At 33.1% G+C, this 22,385-nt stretch overlaps 1 protein-coding gene across 1 annotated transcript in view; it reads right to left on the bottom strand.

Moving 5' to 3' along the window:
• The window catches only part of LOC106056266 (dynein beta chain, ciliary), a 37,200-nt gene extending 14,995 nt beyond the window's left edge, over window positions 1–22,205 (bottom strand). Inside the window, exons 1-36 of the mRNA XM_013212914.2 lie at window positions 21,619–22,205; window positions 21,018–21,208; window positions 20,705–20,891; window positions 20,508–20,607; window positions 20,169–20,380; window positions 19,486–19,719; window positions 18,392–18,559; window positions 18,148–18,264; window positions 17,767–17,895; window positions 17,440–17,576; window positions 17,161–17,229; window positions 16,861–16,987; window positions 16,606–16,752; window positions 16,291–16,399; window positions 15,943–16,187; window positions 15,607–15,742; window positions 14,784–14,980; window positions 14,259–14,513; window positions 13,923–14,092; window positions 13,431–13,653; window positions 12,842–13,045; window positions 11,799–12,200; window positions 10,889–11,359; window positions 10,145–10,642; window positions 9,294–9,533; window positions 7,666–8,673; window positions 6,585–7,355; window positions 5,380–5,553; window positions 4,964–5,167; window positions 4,078–4,179; window positions 3,745–3,912; window positions 2,637–2,876; window positions 2,157–2,318; window positions 1,344–1,661; window positions 951–1,029; window positions 504–730 (exon numbers count right to left, since the gene is read on the bottom strand). Of these exons, the coding sequence (XP_013068368.2) occupies window positions 504–730; window positions 951–1,029; window positions 1,344–1,661; window positions 2,157–2,318; window positions 2,637–2,876; window positions 3,745–3,912; window positions 4,078–4,179; window positions 4,964–5,167; window positions 5,380–5,553; window positions 6,585–7,355; window positions 7,666–8,673; window positions 9,294–9,533; window positions 10,145–10,642; window positions 10,889–11,359; window positions 11,799–12,200; window positions 12,842–13,045; window positions 13,431–13,653; window positions 13,923–14,092; window positions 14,259–14,513; window positions 14,784–14,980; window positions 15,607–15,742; window positions 15,943–16,187; window positions 16,291–16,399; window positions 16,606–16,752; window positions 16,861–16,987; window positions 17,161–17,229; window positions 17,440–17,576; window positions 17,767–17,895; window positions 18,148–18,264; window positions 18,392–18,559; window positions 19,486–19,719; window positions 20,169–20,380; window positions 20,508–20,607; window positions 20,705–20,891; window positions 21,018–21,208; window positions 21,619–21,975 (8,778 nt within the window). The 5' untranslated portion in view covers window positions 21,976–22,205. The remainder of the gene's footprint in view (window positions 1–503; window positions 731–950; window positions 1,030–1,343; window positions 1,662–2,156; window positions 2,319–2,636; window positions 2,877–3,744; window positions 3,913–4,077; window positions 4,180–4,963; window positions 5,168–5,379; window positions 5,554–6,584; window positions 7,356–7,665; window positions 8,674–9,293; window positions 9,534–10,144; window positions 10,643–10,888; window positions 11,360–11,798; window positions 12,201–12,841; window positions 13,046–13,430; window positions 13,654–13,922; window positions 14,093–14,258; window positions 14,514–14,783; window positions 14,981–15,606; window positions 15,743–15,942; window positions 16,188–16,290; window positions 16,400–16,605; window positions 16,753–16,860; window positions 16,988–17,160; window positions 17,230–17,439; window positions 17,577–17,766; window positions 17,896–18,147; window positions 18,265–18,391; window positions 18,560–19,485; window positions 19,720–20,168; window positions 20,381–20,507; window positions 20,608–20,704; window positions 20,892–21,017; window positions 21,209–21,618) is intronic.
• Window positions 22,206–22,385: the final 180 nt, after the last annotated feature.

Here is a 22,385-nt window from a genome sequence, read left to right as displayed (position 1 = left end):
CTGAACAAACTGTAATAAATAAAATTATGCCACTATAGGGAGACTTTTTCCAAAAATTACAAGAAAAATAAATTTTAATAATAATAATAATAATAATCTTTATTGTCTGTATGGAAATTTGTCTTACAATTTGTGCATTACACCAAACAAAAAACATTATAACTATAAGAAACCAAAATGTACATTCACACCAGACTCACTGATAATTTACATGTGACAAAGTTTATATTAGATTGTTTCTATTTAATGATTTAATTGCCAGGGGAACAAAAGAGTGTTTGTGTCTGTTTGTCTTTGCTATCGGTGTCTTGTATCTCTTTTGTGATGGTAAAATCACAAAATCCTGACACAAAGGGTGATTCTTTATTTCTAGGATCTTGTTAGCTTTTTTATAGATGTTTGTCTTAAACAACTGCCCATTTTTAATATATCTTTAATGTTTCTGCATCCTTTAATATTTAAAAAATTTTAACTTTGTCAAACTTTGTCTTTCACTGTCTTACCTTCAGCACACGCCTAACTCTATCAATAAAGAATCTCCAACAATTTTCTCTGGAGTCCTCCATGCCCAAACCTTTGACTTCATTCCTCACACCAGAGATGACCTCTTCAACTTCATCATCAGCAAACAAGTCTGGGATTTCACCAGATGCCAACAAGTCATTGATTAAGACAAGGAATCTTTCTTCTGCCACTTGTGCATCTGTCATCAAGAACATTATACCAATACCTGGAGGAAAAAAAGTTTTCTTAAGCATTTTTTTTTTTCAAAATAGTGTAAGTATTTATGAAGATAAACTTTTTAGTCTAAGTTTCAATTAAAACAACAAAAACTATGACACGAGAAGAATGTATTAGATTTTTGAGAACAAGAAAATTGCTGGATTGGCTGCTTTGTTAATTGTTAGCCACAACTACAAAATATGATCTTTTAACATAAGTTTGCAAACCTTTGACACCAGCTTTGCGATAGAGTCCAGCCAGATCAAGTTTCAGATCTGCAATTGCATAGCCTTTTCTCAGTGTTATCTGACAAAGAATAATGGATTATAACATTAAATTCTACAAAATAAAATACTTATAGAGTTGTCTCTGGCTAATATTCATTTAGTAAGTAAATAGGAGTAAAACAGAGATTGGGCTCAATGGAATGAAAGGTTAGACAGCACCACATGGACTCATTAATTCATTTCTTCATTAAGTTAAATACCCGGTACTTGACATAAATATAACCTTATTTATCTCATGAGACAAACTATAAACATTCCTTTAATAAATAAAATCAATGCATCTTATGTAAATTTAAAATACAAAAATTGAAAACTATTTTGGAATTACTTTACCTGGAAAACTTCCAGTCCACTGATGGAAGCAGCCAGACGAGAGAGTGACTGTTTTCCACTGCCACCCACACCAATAAGCAGGGCATTGCCTCTTGGTGATTCCAGGATACGGTTGATGCGACAGATGTGAGACATGGCATCCTCAAAAAGTACCAAGTTCATGGCAGCATTTAGCTCATTGTAGTTGTCCAGAGCCTCCACCAAAACTTTATTCACACTTGCCCAGCTTTCAACTGGCAGATATTTTGGGTCTCCAATACCTTGGGCAAAGTGGCTGTAGATAAGTGGCAGCTTGAAGATCACATCATCTGGCATTTCCTAGATAAATTATGGCAAAATTGATATTTTCATAATTTCAAAACTTCAAGAGCACAATCAAGAAAAGAAAAAGAGAGACCCACTGATTTGAAGACCCACTTCTTCCATATAATAGTTCTTATTAACAAGAGGATGAATTCTTACTTACTGTCTAAAATGAATACATCACTGATGTACAATATAAATATTTTCATGTTCAGCCTTTTTATTTTCTTATTACAGAAAACTTCAAAGATTTTGTGCATGATGTCAGGCCTTGTAAGTTAATTATCTTGTGAGTAGGAAGTTAAGCACAGTGAATAAGAAAGGTCTAAGGGTCAAGATGTCTAGCTACAGAGATGAGATAGTTTGCTGGGATTGTTATGACAGATATGCTAAAGTTTAAAGACATGTTTAAGTGTTAAAAGATATTTAAAATGATTTGTCAAGTAATATAAAATATAAGTCAAATATGATGAAATACACAGCTCAGATAGAAAGAAGTACACCAGTTACCTCAAAAGATTTTTTGACAACTTCTTTTTTGAGCTTATCGTATGTTTCCAGATCTTTCTCATCAATAAGCTTGTCCCTGTAGACACGGTCAGCTTCATGGATCCACAATCTGACCAAGTCTGATGGAACTTTGCAGCATTCACTTTGTGCAAACAGAAGACCCTGTTTTTAGAACAAATTTTCTGGTTGTATATCTATCAATCTTACTGTATAACAGATAATGAATCTTGTTTAAATAGCCAGATAGGTGTTTAGTTACTACATAACAGTTAATGAGACTTGTTTAAATAGCCAGATAGGTGTTAATAGCTTAACAGGTAACTATGAAAAATAAAAGTGTTTTGGAAATCTTAAACTGAAAATTATTTACTAGAACCATGGTTAGCTACAATTGGTATATTACTACCTTCATTGTTGTTCATTGTGTTGAATGCAACCACAATTAATAAATATTTATATTGTTTGTAATATATCACTGACCTGAAAAATGTTGGACATGTCTCTAAGGTTGAAGACATAATGAAACTTGATGGCAGTTGGCAGGAAGGTGGTTGACATCTTGGACTGCATGGACAGGGCACCATTGACTAAGTTGGTAGCAAACTTCTGGACAGGCCCCACAAAACTGCAAGAGGCCAGGTGCTGAGACAGAATGCTGGTGTAAATGGTGAACAGGGCATCTTGGTTGGGGAAGCTCAAGGCAAACACACAGAAGTGACGCTGAGAATACAAAGTGCAACGTCAGAAAGGAGTTAGTGAGCATGTTGTTTAGTCACTTAGATGGCCATCTACAGTAGTAATGCCATTTATTTCCTCTAACATTAAAACTGTTATGCAAAATAAAAATTGTATTCATTTGTTATGTAACCATAAATTGTATAGTTTCTTTTTATAATAAACTAATACTTTTTTTTTTATTAATTCTATGTGAGCCTAAATATGTTACTGGCAAATGAAGATAAATGCAATAATTAAAATATAGATTATATAATATAGAATTGCTAAGAGATATAAAATATATAAATATAAATTAAATAAAATATTCATAAGCAGATATTCTTGTTCATGAAATGTAACTCTTTTGCATAATATTGCTTTTTCCTATTCAGTTACGGTTCTTATATATCAAATTTAACATATTAATAAACATAAGATAAAAAAAAAAAAACAACTTTCTTTAACTTGAACTGCAAATAGAGACAATGCTCTTATCTTCTTATATTATATAATACAGAAATTACTTAAAAAAAGAAGATGATTACATCCTACGCATCATGCATTTAGTCATACATATTAACCAATGACCTCAATTCTGCTAAGTCACTGGTTTTCCTGGCTAGCTCAGGCAACCCATTCCATGCTCTAATAGCACTAGGGAAGAAGGAGTATTTGTACAAATTTATCCTATCATATGGAATGAGGAATGTGCCTTTATCTTTGTGACTTTCTGAGTATTTTATCAGATTTTGTTTTTGAATTGAAGATTATGGTTCAGTGTTATATCTATAATTGCTACTTTACTTTTGAGTCTTCTCTCCTCAAGGTTTTCTAGATTTAGTGATTTTACTAAATGCTCAATGTTACTTACTTGTAATCTGGAGTCTATGGTGAAGCTACCAGCTGTAGGGTTCATGCAGGACACATACTGTGTGTTGTGGATATCCTTCAAGGTCAGTTTGGACCTATCATACCAATGGCCATGGTCTATGTGCTGTCTTATTAAAGTGTGTGGCTGGACAGTGTAGTACTTGTCTACCTGTAAAAAGTAAACACACACATACATTGAACTTAAGTTTCAGCAAACAGTTTCATGTGAACAATTCCATTACAAATATTTATTATTATCACATGGGTACTTTTAAAGATTATTTATTACTAGCACTTGTAAAAATAAATGACACTATAACAAGAGCTAACCAACCTCTGGCATGTTCATATCATCAACAAAGTAGATCAATCGACGAGCACCTGGTGGACCAAAGTTACGACCAGCCTTTTTCTCAAGAGGTTTTTCCAGAATTCTCTGAGTATTACAGAAATTAGTTATTTTTTAAATGTAATTAGCAGGATTAACAAAATAACATAAGATTAATAAATATTCTCAAAATAAATGAAAATGTGATTTGATTGCAATAAGGTTTCTTTCACCATTTGTTATTAGTTCAATTTCATACACACACATTCCAAGAATACACAATAGTTTGGGAATTCTACTTTCTCTTCCTTAGTTTCTACTTAATGGCTAATAAGTAATTTTGCAATCCTTATTACTAATGTCTGTATATACAATTATGAAATGCAATCTAAAACTAAAACCTATAATAGTTATTTTGCCTAGCCCATTCCCTTTTTCAACAGAACCCACTAGAATCATTTAATTAGGGTCAAATTTAAAAGTGATTAGACACAATAAAGAAGTGGTGAAAAGTCTAAACTTCTGCATCTTCTTGGACTGCTAACTTATACATGTATAATAGAAGGTTATGAGTAATCTTTATGTAACTTTGTAGATTGGAACAATAAAGAAAACTCACATTTTGATGATATCATTTATAAACACATAATTATTATTATAGCTTTTATATAGCACTACTTTCATGCTTATAGCATGCTCAGAGCGCTTTTGGTCCAATCTCATTTGTGGACAAGTGGGAGGGAGGGGGTATCTAGGAATTGGTTTTCCGTGCTGCCTTTAGGCGCTCAGTAAACACAACTCTGCCCGAGTCGGGTATCGAACCTCAAGCCCCCTTCTTGGTATCCAAGCGCACTTGGCCTCTCGACCACGCTTCCCAAAGTGCTGAATTTACCTGTAGCATCTCACTAGTAGTGTAGAAATTAAAAGGCACATTGGCCACCATGAAATCTTCATTTAGGTTGTTGAGTTTGTCCTGCATCAAGACAGTTTTGCCAGTACCAGCAGTACCAACCAACATGACAGGCCGACGTGTCTCTACCAAAAGATCCAGGAAATATTTGACTCTGATGGTCTCAGCAGTGTGCACCAATGTGGCCTTTTAGGATAAGAATTTAGAAAAAAAAATGCTTATATATAATTGAAATAGCAAAATATAATGAATATGCTCTTTTTTATATATCTATATGCTGAACAAAAAAGTTATCATAATAAAAGAATATTTAGTTCTATAAATAATTTCAAAATAAAATAGTCCAATTCAAATGTTTATCAATGATCAAGTACTGCTTTTGAAAGAGGTCCATCTACCTGTAGAGGTATGTCTGGGTCATACTCAAACTTTGGAACTTTCTTTGTCCATGGCTCAAACTTTTTGGTCTCTGTGTCAATGTAGTAATCAAACACAGTACCAGCAGATGGGAACTTGATGGTCTTAAAATCAGTCACCCACCATTTGGTGAATTCAACTCTATGGTCAACAAGCTGTGGAAGTCAACATTAGTGTTACATGCAGACACTTGCTGACATTTTCATTACTAATTATTTGCATTTGATGAAGACTGCTGTGAATAAGTTATGTTGAGTTTCAAAGTAAATTAATACCAGTACGTTTTTTTTTCAAATGGTATTTTCTTATTGAATTAAATGCATCTTAAAATCTTAGCTTATTAATTATAAATACTTTAAAAAAAAATTATGTCCATGTGTTTACCTAATTGTTAATGTTAAATCTACTAAGTCATTGGATTAAGGCAACCCATTATATGTGCTACTGGCACTAAGAAAAAAAAAAGAGCACTTGTGCCAATTTGTCTTCTCATATTTAAAAGGACATCTGCATTTATTTTTTGTATGATTATGGGCCCTGATAAAAAAAAATGTAAGGTAAAAGTGGTGTTGGCATTGATGAATTATGTTAAATTATCATAGTCTTTCTTTAATATGGATTGCTAAAAAAATGTGTCGATTGGTTACTTTTTTTCTATCAATAACAAAGCTAAATGACAAATCTATCTTTAGAAATGGATGAATTTCATGTTTCTTCTAAATAATATAAATATATACACAGATATTAATAACTTTGTCCCACAAATACATAAAAAAAGGTTAGTAGGGCTAAACAGAAATTCTTGAATATCTTAACACTTTTACATTTTTTCCCCTTAGTCAAATGGATTTCTTTCTTATGCACAAACATAAAAATACTACCAATAAGCCTAGTATATTTTTACTCCACCAAATTAATAAAATACAAATGAACTGGTATGAAAACACCAAACTGTGAGATATGAGTGGACAGAGAAATATAGAGGTGCCAGTCCTAGAGGGAAAGTGGAGATGGATTGGTCACACCCTTAGAAAAGATTTCAAAAACAGAGCTAGACAGGCACAAGATGCAGAGGAAGATCAAAAAGAATGTGGTGATGGGGTATACTAGATGAAGCCCTATGTTCCATGAGGATTGCAAAGGAAAGATGATCAATGCGCTAAAAGCTTATAAAAAGTGATATTACCTGATCCTGGAAAAGAGCTCCACCAAAAGCCCAGACACAAGCAAAGACAAAGTAGAGTTCATATAGCTCTTTAGGACAGTCTGGAGGTGTGTTTTCCATGGTCAAAGTCACTTCCAGCAAATAGCACAGCATCTGGACATGAGCAATCTCGGCAATGGGAGTAATCTTCTTAAAGCGAGTCCTAAGCTGTTCAAGGCACATTGGGACATACTTGTCAAAGAGAATGGTGAGATTGGCCCTCTCAGACTGGATTTCTCTGGTGTCAATCCAGCTTTGGACATAAGGATTCCAGCCAAGGTCCTGTGGGTTAACATACAGGATACCTGCTCTGGACACAGTGGCAGGTGTTGCTGTCTTCAAGTGGCTGATCTCAAATAGAAGCCTCATGGAAGGTGTCAGAGGAATTCTTTCATTACTTGCTAATGTTAATACTTTGTTGTCATCCATGACAGTGTTGAGGGATTCAATCCACATAGGGTCAATGTCACCATCTAGCACAATCCACTTTGGTCCATCACCAGACATGTTGGCAAGGTCTCTCATAATCACAGAGAAAAGTCCATCCTTCCATTCTCTAGTGGCTGGGTTGATTACACCAAACAATTCATCATTGGTGACTGCCTTTGGATCAAGATCAATGGCTGTAGGCTTGCGGCCCATGTTCTTGTATGTTCTCTGCAGGGTGTTCCAGACTTTACTTTTACCAGTGCCACAGTTTCCAAGCAAGAAGACTGAATGACGCACCTCAAACAATTCTTCCAATTGCACAATCTAACGAAAAAAAATAAAATCTTATTAGCAGAAATGTGTGGATCACCCTTAATCAACATTAGGTACCCATGTAAAATGAATTACGTGGTGAGTTTGTATTCTTTATCATATTGTAACAAGTGAAAAGTCTCTAATTTATATATAAGTATATTCTTAACAACAAAAAAAGATCTTAATAAAAAAACAAATTTTTAAAATTCATTTAAGTGTTGAAAAGATTTAAAATTAATTTTGAAGCAATTTATTTTTCAAAATAAAATTGAAAAGTTTGTACCTTTATAAAGATATGAAATAGTTGCCAAGTGCCTACCTTAAGGATGAAATTTTCCTCTGGTTGTAACTTCTGATCATGTGTTGCCTGACGAATTTGTTTTTCAAACTCCATGTTCCTCTTTCTGGGCACATCAAGGGCAGGGAAAAGGTCACCAATGAGACCCATAAATACTGGCATATCATCCACAACAATCTTGGGGATATTGAAGTCTCTCAATGCTCTCATGAGCACCTGGTCTTCTGGGCGTCCACGGTCACTCCTCTTGAGATGACCAGCAACCACAAGGACAGATTTGATGGCTCTAAGACCCCAGTCATAATGGTCCTGTTTGGAGAGTAGTTCTTTACAGAGGCTGTACAGGGTGATGAACTTCCTAGCAAGGAGACGAGCATCAATGAAGCCCTCAGCTACCAACATGATCTCACAGATGAGCTCAAAGTCTGGTACCACCATGGCACATGGTCTGAATAAAGCTTTGAGATTTTCAGGCAGCTCTGTGCGGCCTGCATAGCCAGGGTTCATGGTGATGAAAATGCCTACAGAAGGCAGCAGAGAAATTTCCTCACCCAAGAAGTTGAAGCGTTTCTTCTTGTCCTTGATTGCATCTTGAATGGTCTTCACCTGGACTGCTACAACAGACAAAACTTCTACAGCAATACGGTTGAATTCATCAAAACATCCCCAAGATCCTGACTGGGCCAGGCCTTTGTAGATATTGCCAATAGACTTGTAGTCCATCTGCTCTGAGCAGTTGAAGACATAAACCATAATGCCCAAGGCTCGACCCAAGTCTTTTGTAGTTTCAGTTTTTCCTGTACCAGCTGGCCCTGCTGGGGCCCCAGACATGATGAGGTGAAGGGACTGGGTCAGTGTGATGTAGCAGCGATCAGTGAGAGGGGTGATGACAAGACGAGGAGTGTTGCCCAGGTACTCATGGGCATATCGGAACTGAGCATCACAGATGTTAGCAAAACAGTCTTTTTCATTGTCATCCCAACGGTGTCTGAGTTGGGACAGCCAAATGAATGCTTGTGAGTTGTCAACCTGCATTAAATTTTTGAATATTTTTTTGCAACATTTTCATCACAGTCTTAAATTTCAAATTATAATAATAGATCAATTTTTAATCTTGCAACAATTATTGTAAATTGGACACTTTATCATTATAACACAATACAAATAAAAAGGTCAGTTTCAAATTTAGTTTTTTCTCTGACAATTAATACGTTTGTAAACTTTGTGCTATGATGTTTTGTTATATTTTTATTAATCTCTATCTAAAGTAAGTTTTTTCCCTATGATTATTAAAAAACAACAACACATCAATTCAAATCATAACATTTGATAATTATATTCTTATAATTGAAGAATTCATGTATTTTGTGAAGACCCAATCAAAATAAGGCAATCATTCATTAGTATTGTTGTACAACAAATTTGATTGCTCATGATGTGCTATTTCATTAATACAAAATTTATATGATATTTCTCGTTATTATGTGAAAAATCTCAAGAGGGTAAACATTTTGAAATTTATATATAATTGATAGTTGGGCTAGTATTTTTTATTCCTTCTAACTCAATAAAACACTGTTTACAATAAAAACTAAAATTAGAAGTCATTTAACTTATATTTCTAGATACTATCATGAACACGAACAGACCTTCTGGGTAATCATTTTGGCCACCACATCTCGAGCGTGTACGTCAATGGTACAAATAGTCATAATCTTCTGACGGTCTCCACTAGATAGGTCGCCTAGCAACATAGTGATTAGAGCGTTCAGCTGTGAGATCTGCTTTTTGTTGTAATCCTTCAATGCATTCTCATAGCCTTCCTCCAGTCGACCAAATGCTATGTTGACCTCTGTGGTCCACCAGATTTGAGTTCCACACAAAGCAACCTGAAGATAAGTTTTAGAAAAATTCTAAATACTTAAAATTGTTAGAATTTAAAACTGCATCGTTCATGAGTTTAAAGAAATTCACATTCATTGTATTCTTTAATTCTAAAAATGTTTCTAAAACTAATAAGGTAGCATTTAGAATGTCATATCTTATGATGCCTTAAAATTTAGAATTAAGTTGGCAACCAGTCTCATAAGTCACAAGCATCTCAAATGAGATTATTTGATTTTTGTTCAAATATTTTATCAACATAATATAAAACAAAAAAATTACGATCTTCAAATGTTTTATGTCATTGGATGATATTAATATTAATAATTTATGTTACTTATGTTAGGTACGCTTTAATACATTCATATTATTTGCTCTTTCAAGTTACAGAAATTCCTTTGAAAAATAAGCTATAGCCCAAACTTCCTGCAGGGTAAATGAGTAACTGCAAGTAGGAGTTTAACCTCAAACCATTAAGTTGATATCAGAAGTGTCATACCACTTCCTTGACTAGCCAGCCATTCAATGGTAGAGGCATTAATTTTGCTGAGGATGTACAAGTATATACCTAAGTAAGAACACATTAAATGGTTTAGAAGTAATTAAAAAGACTAACTTGTGCAGGGTAGTCAAACAGCCACTGATCTCTTGGCTTCTCCTCGTAGCCACTCACTGCCTCTGTCATTTCATGTCTCACAGTGGCCTTCATGGACTCCAGCAGGCGATTCAACCAGACCTCTACCTGGCCATTTAGGTCACATGGGCTGTTCAAATCAACATACTCTCCATCCTTGCTGTACATGCCCAGTCCATTTTTAATTGGGTTGTTGTCCTTGTCCAGCTCAAACTTGAGCTTGGCCATTGAGTCAAAGAGTTTAGTGAGGTGGCGTGCCACTGTGACTGGGTCATTGCCATTGGACAGAATGTCCAAAAGATCAGCTGAAGAGACAAAGTAGAATCTTGGGAAGGCAAGCCTTTTGGTTTCAAGATATTCTGCCAAAGCTTTTTCACAAAGTGCCAACTGGCTCTGTAGAGTTTCCAGCTTCTCATAAAGGTTCGGCTGATTGGTTGAGTCCACAACATTTTTAGTTCTTTCAACTTTACTGACTAGTTCCTGAAATAAAATGCAATATGTTTTAATAGATTAAGTTTAATGAAAACTTAATAAATTAACAATTAATTTCTGAGATTTTAAAAATACTGTCCATAAATAATTAATTAGTAAAATGGAAATAAAAAATAATTGTTTAATTATTTAAAGTTGCAAATTAAATTTGAACACAAAAATAGAAATGATTTGACTAATTATTTTGAAAATGTATATTCTATTAGAAAACTAGAAAATTTTCTTTTTTTTTACCTTGAAGTCTGTGTCAATCCCATCAAACCTTTTTGAATCTTCTGGAAGCTGTTTCCTGATATCCTCTGAACCAATGAAAATGGACTCTAGATGGGACCATGTCCTCTGTACTTCCATATAAATAGAAATGACCTGGTCAGCAGTAGACAGCTTTTTCTGCCATAAAGAGACCTCTTGAAGGAAGTGGGCAATATACTTAGAGGTCATCATGTTCTGAAGCTGGACCTGGTTGTCCTCTAGGGTTTCAATAAGCTCCTCTGAGGTCTTGATAATAGTGATATTGGTGCGAGAGTGCTTTTCATGCTCAAACTCCATTGTTGACCAAGTGCTGTCCAGTTCCTTCAGAACTTTCTCCATGCTCATTTCCTTCACAGCCTTGTCCACAATGTTTCTGACCTCATCTTCAAAGTTGTGCAGGTTGAGGTTCAGGAGGTCAGCAAGAGTTGTGCTTTCATCCATGACAAATTTCACCTGAAAATATTGGCTTGTTTTTATAAGGAGATTTTTGTACATGCATAAAGTTTTGTTTAAGTTGATCATACTATTTCTATAAAAAAATTCCATCTTTTAAATTGATTAGAAAATTTAACAAATAAAAAACAATGTAAAAACAATATTAGATTAAATGGGGGAAAATGGAAAATATTTAGCAATTGTATTTTAGAAGCCATAAACATAAGGGAACCACAAGATTGGCTCTGGTTTTGTTATTCCTTATTACACTAGGCATTGAAACTTACTGTTTAACATATCTTTGAATTATTTTGAAATTTTTATTTTAAAATTTATTGCAATTATCATCAAACAAGCTAATGAATGCCAAATTTATTTTAGGAAATACTCTGTTTATTGTATGAAAACTTTGTTTTTCAGTTTCTGAAATAAAAAAAAAAAATTAAGAGTAGTGTACCTTTGTTGCAGTCATAAGCTGCTGCCAGTGCCTGTCCCTAATAGCTGGGTTCTGTAGCTCACTCACAGCCCTCAGAGAGGTCAACATGTTCTTTACAACATTCTCCAGCCCAGTGTAGGCATCCCAAGCCCTCATCTCCTTATCCAGGGCCCTAATGTCTTTGGCAAATTTTTTGCAGTCTAGGTCCATCTGCTCAACATTGATGTCCTTCCATAGAGTTGTCTTCCAGTCATCAATACTACTGCGGACAATTATGATGTAGTCCCAGAGTGTCTTTAGCAGCTTGATTTCTTTGCGACACTGTTTTAGCTGCTTGAAGTCAGGTATATTCACCTCAAACAGACCAGCAGAGTCCATGAGGGATGCCATATCTTGTTCCATCCCTTTGATTTCTTCATGATACTAAAAAAAAAGATAAAATAAAACTAGAAATAGGTCATGCCATTGAGTTTCATTATATATTAGTGAATAACTATTTTGTATTATCACAGACTTAGTTTTTCTCCATCTTATTCAACTATTTTGTAATACAGATATATTACAAAATTTAAGTTCAAAATGTCTAAATAACCCTACTCCCATGATCATTTAGCTCCCTTGAGACAAAATTTCTAAATAACCCTACTCCCATGATCAATTAGCTCCCTTGAGACTAAATTTCTAAATAACCCTACTCCCATGATCATTTAGCTCCCTTGAGACAAAATTTCTAAATAACCCTACTCCCATGATCGATTAGCTCCCTTGAGACTAAATTTCTAAATAACCCTACTCCCATGATCATTTAGCTCCCTTGAGACTAAATTTCTAGCCATTTCATTTTAATTTTATTTCATTCCCAAAAGCTCTAGTTCACAGCACTATATTTGTTCTCCTGAACTAAAAGCTTCAGCAACAATTCTGTGTACACTCTTAGTCTAATCAAAGCACACAATGTAAATGTACATATTTGGTTTCATTAATCAGATTGCTGCAAACTACTGGTATCATACAATAATTCATTGAAAAAAAGAAGAAGGGAAAAGGGTGGTATTATTACTCACTTTGTCAAGGTGTTCATAAGGCTTGTCACATTCATATTTAAAAGGTGGGATAACTCTAAATCGTTCTCGAAATTTGTACTGGTTGACATCAAAGCTAGCACTCTTCTTTCTGATGTTTGTCACTTCATTAGCCTGCAGTGGTGCCACCTGCTGCTTGACGGTGATTGCAATTTTCTTTGTATTGTTCCACTGTTCTGGTAATTCCTATGTACACAATTTCAGAGACAATAACATTATTTTTGCTCAAATGTACATTTTGCTACTAATTTTTTTAGTTTTAAAACATACTGGTAAGCTGGTAGGAGTGGCTGAAAGCACATAAAAAGAGACCTAAGTCAATATTTAAATGTTAAGGTTATCATAACAATTAGGGTCTTTTTCCTAATTTGAATATTAGAAACAAACAAAAACTTGCTAAAACCATGAGCCTGCAATACTTTTTTAAATTTAATGATTTTTTATAATAAACTCTAAATATATGTCCTTTGGCAGATTTAATGCAACAATCAAATAAAATAAAAATTATAATTTTGTTTATAAAATAAAAAACCCAAAAACTTTACTACTTAATTTTAAAACGAATAATTACCTGAAGCTGTACATGAACTTCATCTGGCATTTCTTGGTCATATGTCTTCAAAAGTTCTATTGTCTGTTTCAATGGTTCAAACATTTCATCCGTTGTTTGTTGTCTCTCACGTACAGCAAACAGATGACCCATGACCTCAACGAGCCCAGCATAGTCCCCTTCAGCAACAGGTTTTTGTAGACCTGCATCTGTGGTTTTGATAAACTGAGCCAAGTTCTTCAAACTGAAATTTGTCATGCAGAAATGTTACCATTAATCTCTATCTGCAGCTTTGTAGCTTAACAAATTTATATTTTAATTGGTTGCATTTAAAATGAATTCAAATAAATTTAATTGAAATGACAAAGGTCAAGTACAAATTAAATTAATCTTAAACATTTTCCAACCTGGAGAAAAAAATTGAAAATCTAATGAAAAATTAAAACTAATGTTTTAAGCACAAATAAGTTTTAGATCTAAATAATAAATGACTTCTTATCTGTGTGCCCTCACCTGTTAGTCACATGATCAATGAGATGTTGCTTGAACATAAAGCTCCACCGTTTGATGATGTTGATCAGATTTAATTTAAAAGGTTTAGCATCAATGCGGAACCACTGTTCAAAAAGTTGAGTATCTTCAATGCGGACCACATCTTCATAGATTTTTTCATAAGTGTCAATCTGTAAATGGAAAACAAAATCAAACTTAGGTGGTATCACTAATTGCAAAAATCATTATAAAAGGTACTTGTGAACATTAGTACCATAAAGTTAACTGAGAGTGCCTAACGGTCAACATTCTAAAAATAAGGCCAAGTGCCATGATAATGTGATGAAAATTGCTTGCCTGTTCTTTAAATTGGGCCAGTGTTGGGGGACTCTCAGGTACACCTTCATCAGCATGAGCCTCTATTTCCTCAGTGGTCAGGACATGATTGTAGAGCAAGAACTGCCTCATGAACTCATTGCGATCATCGACCCAGAGATATGCATAATTATCAAAACTGTTCTTGTACTCCATGGCCTTGTTCATGATGTTCTGGACTCTGTCCATCAACTCTTGTCTCATTTCATTCAGTTCCTCCATGTCTTCAAGATCAGGCTGTTTTTTTAGGGTGACAAAAGTACAAAGTAGATAAAAAGCTAAATTGAGGCAGCATATCAATTATATAAAAAATATATAGATTATAAAGATGACTCCATAAAAATGAAACTATCAAAATGAAACTATAAAAATAAAACTATACAAATGAATCTATAAACAATCTAGTATAAATTGAATATTGTTTGATAGGATAACACAATTTTGTTTTAAAGTTTTCAAAATTCTTTCAATTTAATGCTTAGAAGAGATGAATGATTCTAGCAATACCTGGTAATGTTGTTGACCTGAGTGCTCAGCCAAGCGTGGAATGAGTGATGCTTGTTTGTAAACATCTCCAACCAATCCATCAATACCATCATAGAAACCATCTGCTACACCAAAGTCAAGTGATGGGACAAAAACCATTTCTGGCACTCTGAGCTCAAGTTTGGCTTCAAACAGTGGACCAGGATTCTGTTTAGGATCTGTAGCATAGAAATCAATACGTCTCATTGCAGAGAATTGAAACAAATGTCTTATTTTAATAAACTGTAAAAAATTAACATGCAAATTATATCAAGGAGATTGAAAAGATTATTTACAAATAGAAAGAGAATCATTCAATATTCTCCTGATGGTGCTCAGAATTGCACTGAATGTGCAAAGTTGTTGTCACAAAGTAGAAAAAAAAATGAAGAATTTTATTATTATGCTTTTGGTTGATTAAGAATAAGCAGTTTCATGCCTTGATCAATGAATGTTTCAAATTACAAGGTGAACATCAAAATTACTTTTATAAGTGCTATACGTAGATATTTTCAAAAAAGCAAAATCCTATATGTTTATTTTTTTTGTTTATTTTATAGGTTTTGGATGTCAAGGGATGGCAGCAGTCTGAAAGGCACAACCAGGCAAACACCCAATTTAAAGGAAAAAAGAATAATGATTAAAATAATGCATTATTTTATAACTTTTGATTTTATCAATTATTCCTAAAATGCATTAAATAGCTTAAAAATCTTTTTATTTCAATCAAAACATTATAAACTTTCATTGTTTGTCATAGATAAGTCATTAGGCAGAAAAACAACTTTAAAAAATTGACAACTACCTGTATTGTTGAGCATAAACTGTAAACTGCATCGAATAGTGTTAAAGAATCCATCAACTATCATCTCATCAATGTAGTCTACATAAGCTTTCCAGATGTCTGTGCTTACATCAGCTTTAAAATATTCTAGGTTTTGCTATAAGATGTAAAAAAATAAAGGTCATTAAAAATTCCTCAAAGTTTGTAAACACAAATAATAAACAATTTAATTAACAAAAACAAAAATAAATAAAAACATTATCTTTTAAGTTTGCAGCACTCTGTGACAACTACTACAACCAAAAAGCTTTGAAAAATTTTATTTAAAGCTGTGCTAAGAAAAAACAAATGTCTAACCTTTAGTAGAGCATGAATGTTTTCCCCAGCAGTTTTGATTTCAGCATATCTCTTGGCTATTCTATCTTCACGGTCATCCTGTTGAAGAAGTGTGTCATGTTTGTCTTCTTTGCGTTCAAACAGTGGTGTCTTAGACCAGGTTGTCATTATCTTCTTGATCTCTTCCACATTGTCCTTAGACTTCTGGACACGAGTTTCCAAGTCATGAACTTTGTCTCTGGTTTTCTCAATGTAGTCCCACACATCTTTAAGCATTAAGCAACAAAAAACAATAAGTTTAGAATGGCTCTTTAAACAAACAGAGTCTAGTAATTACAATTTGAACAAAGGAGCAATCTAATTCCTTACTTTCATTCTCCCAGTTAAGAGACTTCTCTGCTTGCTCCAGTTGTTGATCTATATCTGCTAACTGGTTCTCTATAAGAGGAAACTCTACTTCTAAAATAGTCTCTCTGATCTGTGAACAAAGTTTAACAAGATCTTTTTAGTTTATGATTATCAAAATAAAAAAAAAATTATACATGTTTTTTCTTATAAATAAGCATTATAGTTAGTTTAAAGCCTAATGTATTTATAGTGAAAGTATGAAGGCTATTGCAAAAGTTGGAGGTTTTTTTTAGGCAACAAAATTTTTCATTGTGAATTTCCTAAGATTTTGGTTACCTTATTATACCAATGTACTGTCAGGTCAAGGTTGGCAACGAACTTCCTGAAAGTTTCATTCTTGGCATACATGGCTCCTGCACTGCTTGGAATTTCTTCTTTGGATCTTATTTCCAGATACTTGACTTCACGTAACACAGCCACCAACTAAACACATAATTCAGTTTTGTTTACTTTATGTTTTATATTAAACATTTTTTTTTAATTTGCATGCAAGAAAAAGTATGAAATAATTAGTCTATCAATAACAATTACCTGGGGATCAAAGTTTACAGATATAAGTTTTGTTTCTTCATTTCTTGTAATAAGAGGCTGCTTCAAGTTAAAGTTGCAGGCTTCATCTACACCTTTAGTCCAGTCATTGTATACTTGTTGGTCCCACCTTGCAAGAAAAAAAACATTATGCATTGAAAAATATTGTAAAAGATCTTACAAAAATATGCATCCTTAAATTCTTTAAACTATATAGATCATATATAATCATAGATCATTTTGAGGTGAGAAACCTTTTTCTTTTAAATGTCAACATTTTATAATATTAAAGCTAAGACTTACTGTGCAAGTAATGCCATCATTTCATCATACTTTTTATAGACCTGTTGAGCATGTTCACTCTGCATAATTCTAGACACATAGATAAATTGGTAAGAATGAATTCAATTACATGGTTAATAGTTTAGTGTAATAGAGAAAACTAAAGATTCTATAAGCCCAAAACTCCTACATTTTTTTAATGCCTGACATTATATTATATGTTGCTATGTTGCAGATGAATCAAATTACTATCAATAATTGGAAAAAAAAAACTATATTTAATTAAATTAAAAATCTTACGGATGCTCCATTCTTTTAAAGTTGGCCATTGGTGCTGAAATGCGATCTACCATTTCTTTTGACCACTTCAGAGAACCAGTCACATCTGGCATATTCTTGTGAATAGAAGCTTTACCAGTTGCAGCTTTGAAGGCCACCTAGAGATTTAAATGAAAAAAAAAGATAAAAATGCTTTTTATTATAAAAATAATTTTTTTTAAAGTTTTCAAAACTAAGTTTAAAACTTGGCATATCAAAAGTGTTCTATATATTTAATTTGAACATTTTAAAAACAATCATAAGAACATTTAAAAAACTCATGCAAAAAATGTTTTGACAAAATGTTACCTGCTTATCATACATAGTTTTAGCTTCATCTAACATCTGATGCATCATGTTCACAACAATGGGATATTTCTCATCAAAATCTTTCTTCACTATTGGTCTCTCTAGCAAGGAGCCCATGATATCAATCAACTTGAAGCAACAAGAAAAGAAAACATTTTGATTCTTAGGATAAATCATTAGCAAATCAAAAGCAACCAAAAAAATAAAAAAGATTCCCACCTTCAGCAGTGAACTTATCGAATAGAAAGTTAATGCTCTGCACTATGAATTCTAAAGCTTCTAATGAGATTAAAAAGAATCTATATAGGGCTGAAGAAGACATTCACTGCTCTATTAGGGGTCATGACACTTAAACTAGCACCTGGCTAGTGTATTACCAACCTTGAAGGTAGATTCCAGGCTACAACAATCATCAAAACCTTGACAAACAATAGTGGCAATACGTCTGCCAAAGTCATCCACTTTTTCCAAAAAGTTTTTATAGTCAACAATAAATTCCTGAAAAATAAAGAGTAGTAATTTTAAGTTATGTTAAAAAAAAAAATATTGACTGTATTTTATGAGCAATAAAACTTTGATGTCTTTTAGTATGAAGACTAATATCACTTTTAGTATGAAGACTTACATCACTTTTAGTATCAAGACAATCATAGGTCCGCTCTGAGAAGACTTTGTACTGTTCATTGAACTCTGTAAAGATGGTGATGACTTGTGCACTCAGTTGTTTTCCTTGAATACCACCTAGCTCAATCTTTTCCAGTTTATAAAACTCAAGAGCTGTTTCAATTAATTCCTAGTGAAGAAAACAAATTTGTTCTAATTAAAATGAAATATACAACAACAAGAATACATAAAATGTATTAAACATATAAATCTTGATCATACACCCTCACTTTGGGTTGACATTCTTTGCATGTGTAAGTTATCATTGTTATTGTTAGTTTAAAAAATGTGAGTCTTAACAATAAACTGAAAACATAATATTTTACTGTATTTCTCAAGATTTTTTATCTGAGTATATTAAAGTGACTTTTATGCTGGTATTAAGACATTCTCTTTGGGTCTAAACACTGAAAGCAATGTCATAATGTTGATATAAAACTAAATCTGCTGCTTAAAAAAAAATCACTTCCTAAATTGTGCCTCAGTTTATTGCTTAGTCATATTGAGCTGGCTTTATTCACAAACAAAAGTTTTGAATTTCATTTGAAACAAATATATCTGATAATTGTATTAATAACATCAAGTTTCATGAAGTTAGGTATAGTGAGTTTTGAATGAAGGGTGTGTAATAAAGAAAGAGTTTCTCTATTAAAACTGGCTTCCCTCTTCTTTTTCTGAGGTAAAAAAAAAAATTAATGGATAGAAACTTCACAAGGAGATTGTTTCATTACAGAAACACATACAAGAGAAACAAGAGAAGGCTATTAAAAAAAACATCAACTATAAAATGCAGAAGTAGACACTATTTAGTAAAAAAAAAAAAAAAAAAAAAAAAAAAAAAAAACTGAAAGTATAAGTGAGTTAACAGGAATAAATTAAAAAAGAGAAAGATGGATTTTTGCTAAGCCATGATTGCATTAACAAGGTTTGGCTGTATAGAGGCTTAACAGATCAACAAACACAAAGTTAGAAATGAAGCATACATAAGCTTTAGTTAATCATGAATATAAACATGCTCTAATTGGAATGCAATGATTGAAATCTTTACTGGCTTACCTTCACTTTGTTTACTCTCTGCTGAAACTTTGAAAATCTAGCAAACACAAGCTCAGGAGCAAACTCCCATTCTATTGGTTGTTTCCCATCTTTAAAATAAGTGGACAGTTTGGCCTTGTGCTCCTCATAGGATGAATAAAATTTGGCTAAAACTTCATGAGCTTTGACAACTTTACCATAAATTTCCTCAACTTCACCTTTGAAAATCTCCTCAGGAGACAAATAATTTCTAGCCTATGGAAGAAAAGAGTTTTATTTTAAATAATACAGTTAGAATATTGCAACCTTTAAATAGTAACACAAAGTGTTATTGTGTGTGTGTGTGTGTGCCTGTGTGTGTGTATAAGAAAATCTATTCAAAATCAAGTAACTATCTAGTTATAAGTAAGCTTTATACTTTCCCTCCACTGATGGAAAGCTAGTTAAATTAAAAGTGGTACTACAATGGAGGCCATTAACCAAGTTTATTTAAGTACACATATATAGTTAAGGCTCTCAAAGGCTATCTCATTAAAAGTACGAAATTCCATTAAATAGACCTAGTGATTTATAGGAATGGTGAAATAAAATTTATTTGGTTAGCAAAATTGTTGTGCAATTAAGTAATGATCAACAACATTTACCAAACAGATGTTAAGCTTAAAGACTTTATTAAAACTGTCTTTCAAAATTTCAGCACTCACCATGTCAATAATCATGTTACACATTTCTTGAAGTAACACAATCACCCTGGCAGGTGTGTTGTAGTAGCCTGAGTTGGACCAGATCAAACACACTGTGTGCAATAAAGGTCCTAGGAATTTGCCACACTCATCGAATTCAGCTTGTTCAAAGTCTTCAAGCTGGAGCCGGAGAGGTTTTAAATGCATATTTATGTCCTGAGCCTCTGTTAATGCTGGAAAATACAACAGTAGTTTTCAAAGGCAAACATAGTAAAGAAAACAATCTTTTTAAACTCATGGCTTTTTATTTTGAATAATGGTTCTTTTTTATGGCTACATGAGCAAAAACTTAAAATTTACCTGCAACCACATCTCTGAAAATATTTTTAAAAGATGGAAAATAGCTGCTATTGGCTCTCTCCAATAGCTCAACCATTTTCCTTACTTTTGGATCTCTTAGCTGAATAAAAAATAAAAATACACAAATTATAAGAGATGCAGAAAAAATCTATAAAATATCTAAATAAAAAGAAGCAAAAGAAAAAAACAACACTGACTTGTTCATAAATGCATTCTAAGTTCTGAGCTTTGTTTTCCCAGAATTTGATCTCTACAAATGGAGATGGATTGAGTCCTTCCAATAAAGGCTGAACTGAATCTCTTTTAAGTACATCTCTTATCTGATGTGTCCATTCAATAATAACAGATTCAATTGCATGGACTAAACTTCTGTCATATGTTTCTCTGTAAAAAAAAAATGCTAGGGTTAGGGATTTTACATTTAGTAGAAAATATTAAATGAGCAATATATTGTATGTACACTATTTTCTGGTATGAAACTGTTAATATCAATAATAAAACTAGAATTACTTTTCCCCATCTCCAGCATCTTCCACTCTTTCAGCACCAACAGGTAAAGGCAGGAGTGTTTTCCCTTTGGCTTGTCCAGAAACAACATAGACATTACTTTTTAAGTTATGGACATGCCGTGTAATATCCTGTGATACAACTTTTGGCCACTGTTCATGGTTTCTGTCATTTGATAATAGGGGTACAAGAACCTGAAATTATAGTATTATTAGAAGAAAACAAGCATCTAATTCAGTATCCAAATACTATATTTGTAAAATTTAGGATGTAATGTAAGGAATAAATAATAATATTTCCTTTTATTTCCTGATATCTACAAGTTATATTTTGCAGATAAAGAAGAGAATAAAATGACAAAATTTGAATCTATGAAAAAAATGTCTGCTTGGTCAAGTGTTTTTTGCGCTTCAGACAATCAGTTTTGAACCCTGCCATCCCTGAAGGAGTAAGTTTTAAAATAACAAATTAACTCAATTCATGCAGTGAAAGCAACACCACAAGAAGAAGGTCTTAGACTTCATCAAAGCTAGTAACAAGCAACAGATCATCTACTTTAACTCTCCTATAAATGTGTTAAATATTTTGTTTTTAATAGTATTACCTCATCCACAAAAGCTGACAGCTGATCTAATGGGGAAGTGCTTAAATCTCCATAGAGTAAAACATTTCTTAATACTGCATCTTTCAGTACTGGGTCTCGAGAGCGTTTTACAAAATAACAGGCTTTGGCCTTTGGATTTGTTGGCCATTCATATTGCACTTGTAGACTACCAGCAGCAGTAGCAATAATTATGATAGTGTTCAAGTCAGGCTTTTCAAAAAAATCCATGAATAACTGTTTGTTTTCATCTAAACTGTACATCTTGGTCCATTTATCTGGTTTTTGTTTCAGAGTTTTCAATACATAATCTGCCATAAATTCAACCCGAACATCACCAATTTCTAGTTCGCTGGCCATTTTCAGAATTTGTTTCAAATAGGCCTATCACTATGCACACGAAATATTGTAGATTTTTAGAGTATTAGATCTAGATCTTTATAAGAACATCCTGTAGCATTTTTAAATACTTATTTGCTGGCAGTGAATAAAATATAAAAAGAAAACAGCTCTTGGACAGCTCTCGGACTTAGAGAAGTGTTTATTGTTACTCTGCCAAGTGCTTGGTCTTTCTCGTGTTGCCATGGATCGTTGTCAGGGAACAGTGCACTGAACTGCATAAAAAAAAACAGGAGCAAGGGCTATAAGTAGTAGGCTATAGGCTGGATTAGAATGCCAATAAACAATCAATGTAGATTTATAGATCTAATATCATTATATATTGTTCATCAATAAAAACTAATATCATTATATATTGAACATAAATTACT

The sequence above is a fragment of the Biomphalaria glabrata genome, chromosome 2 (assembly GCF_947242115.1).
Source record: "Biomphalaria glabrata chromosome 2, xgBioGlab47.1, whole genome shotgun sequence".
Classification (NCBI taxonomy): Eukaryota; Metazoa; Mollusca; class Gastropoda; family Planorbidae; genus Biomphalaria; species Biomphalaria glabrata.
This window is presented reverse-complemented; position numbering and strand designations above follow the sequence as displayed.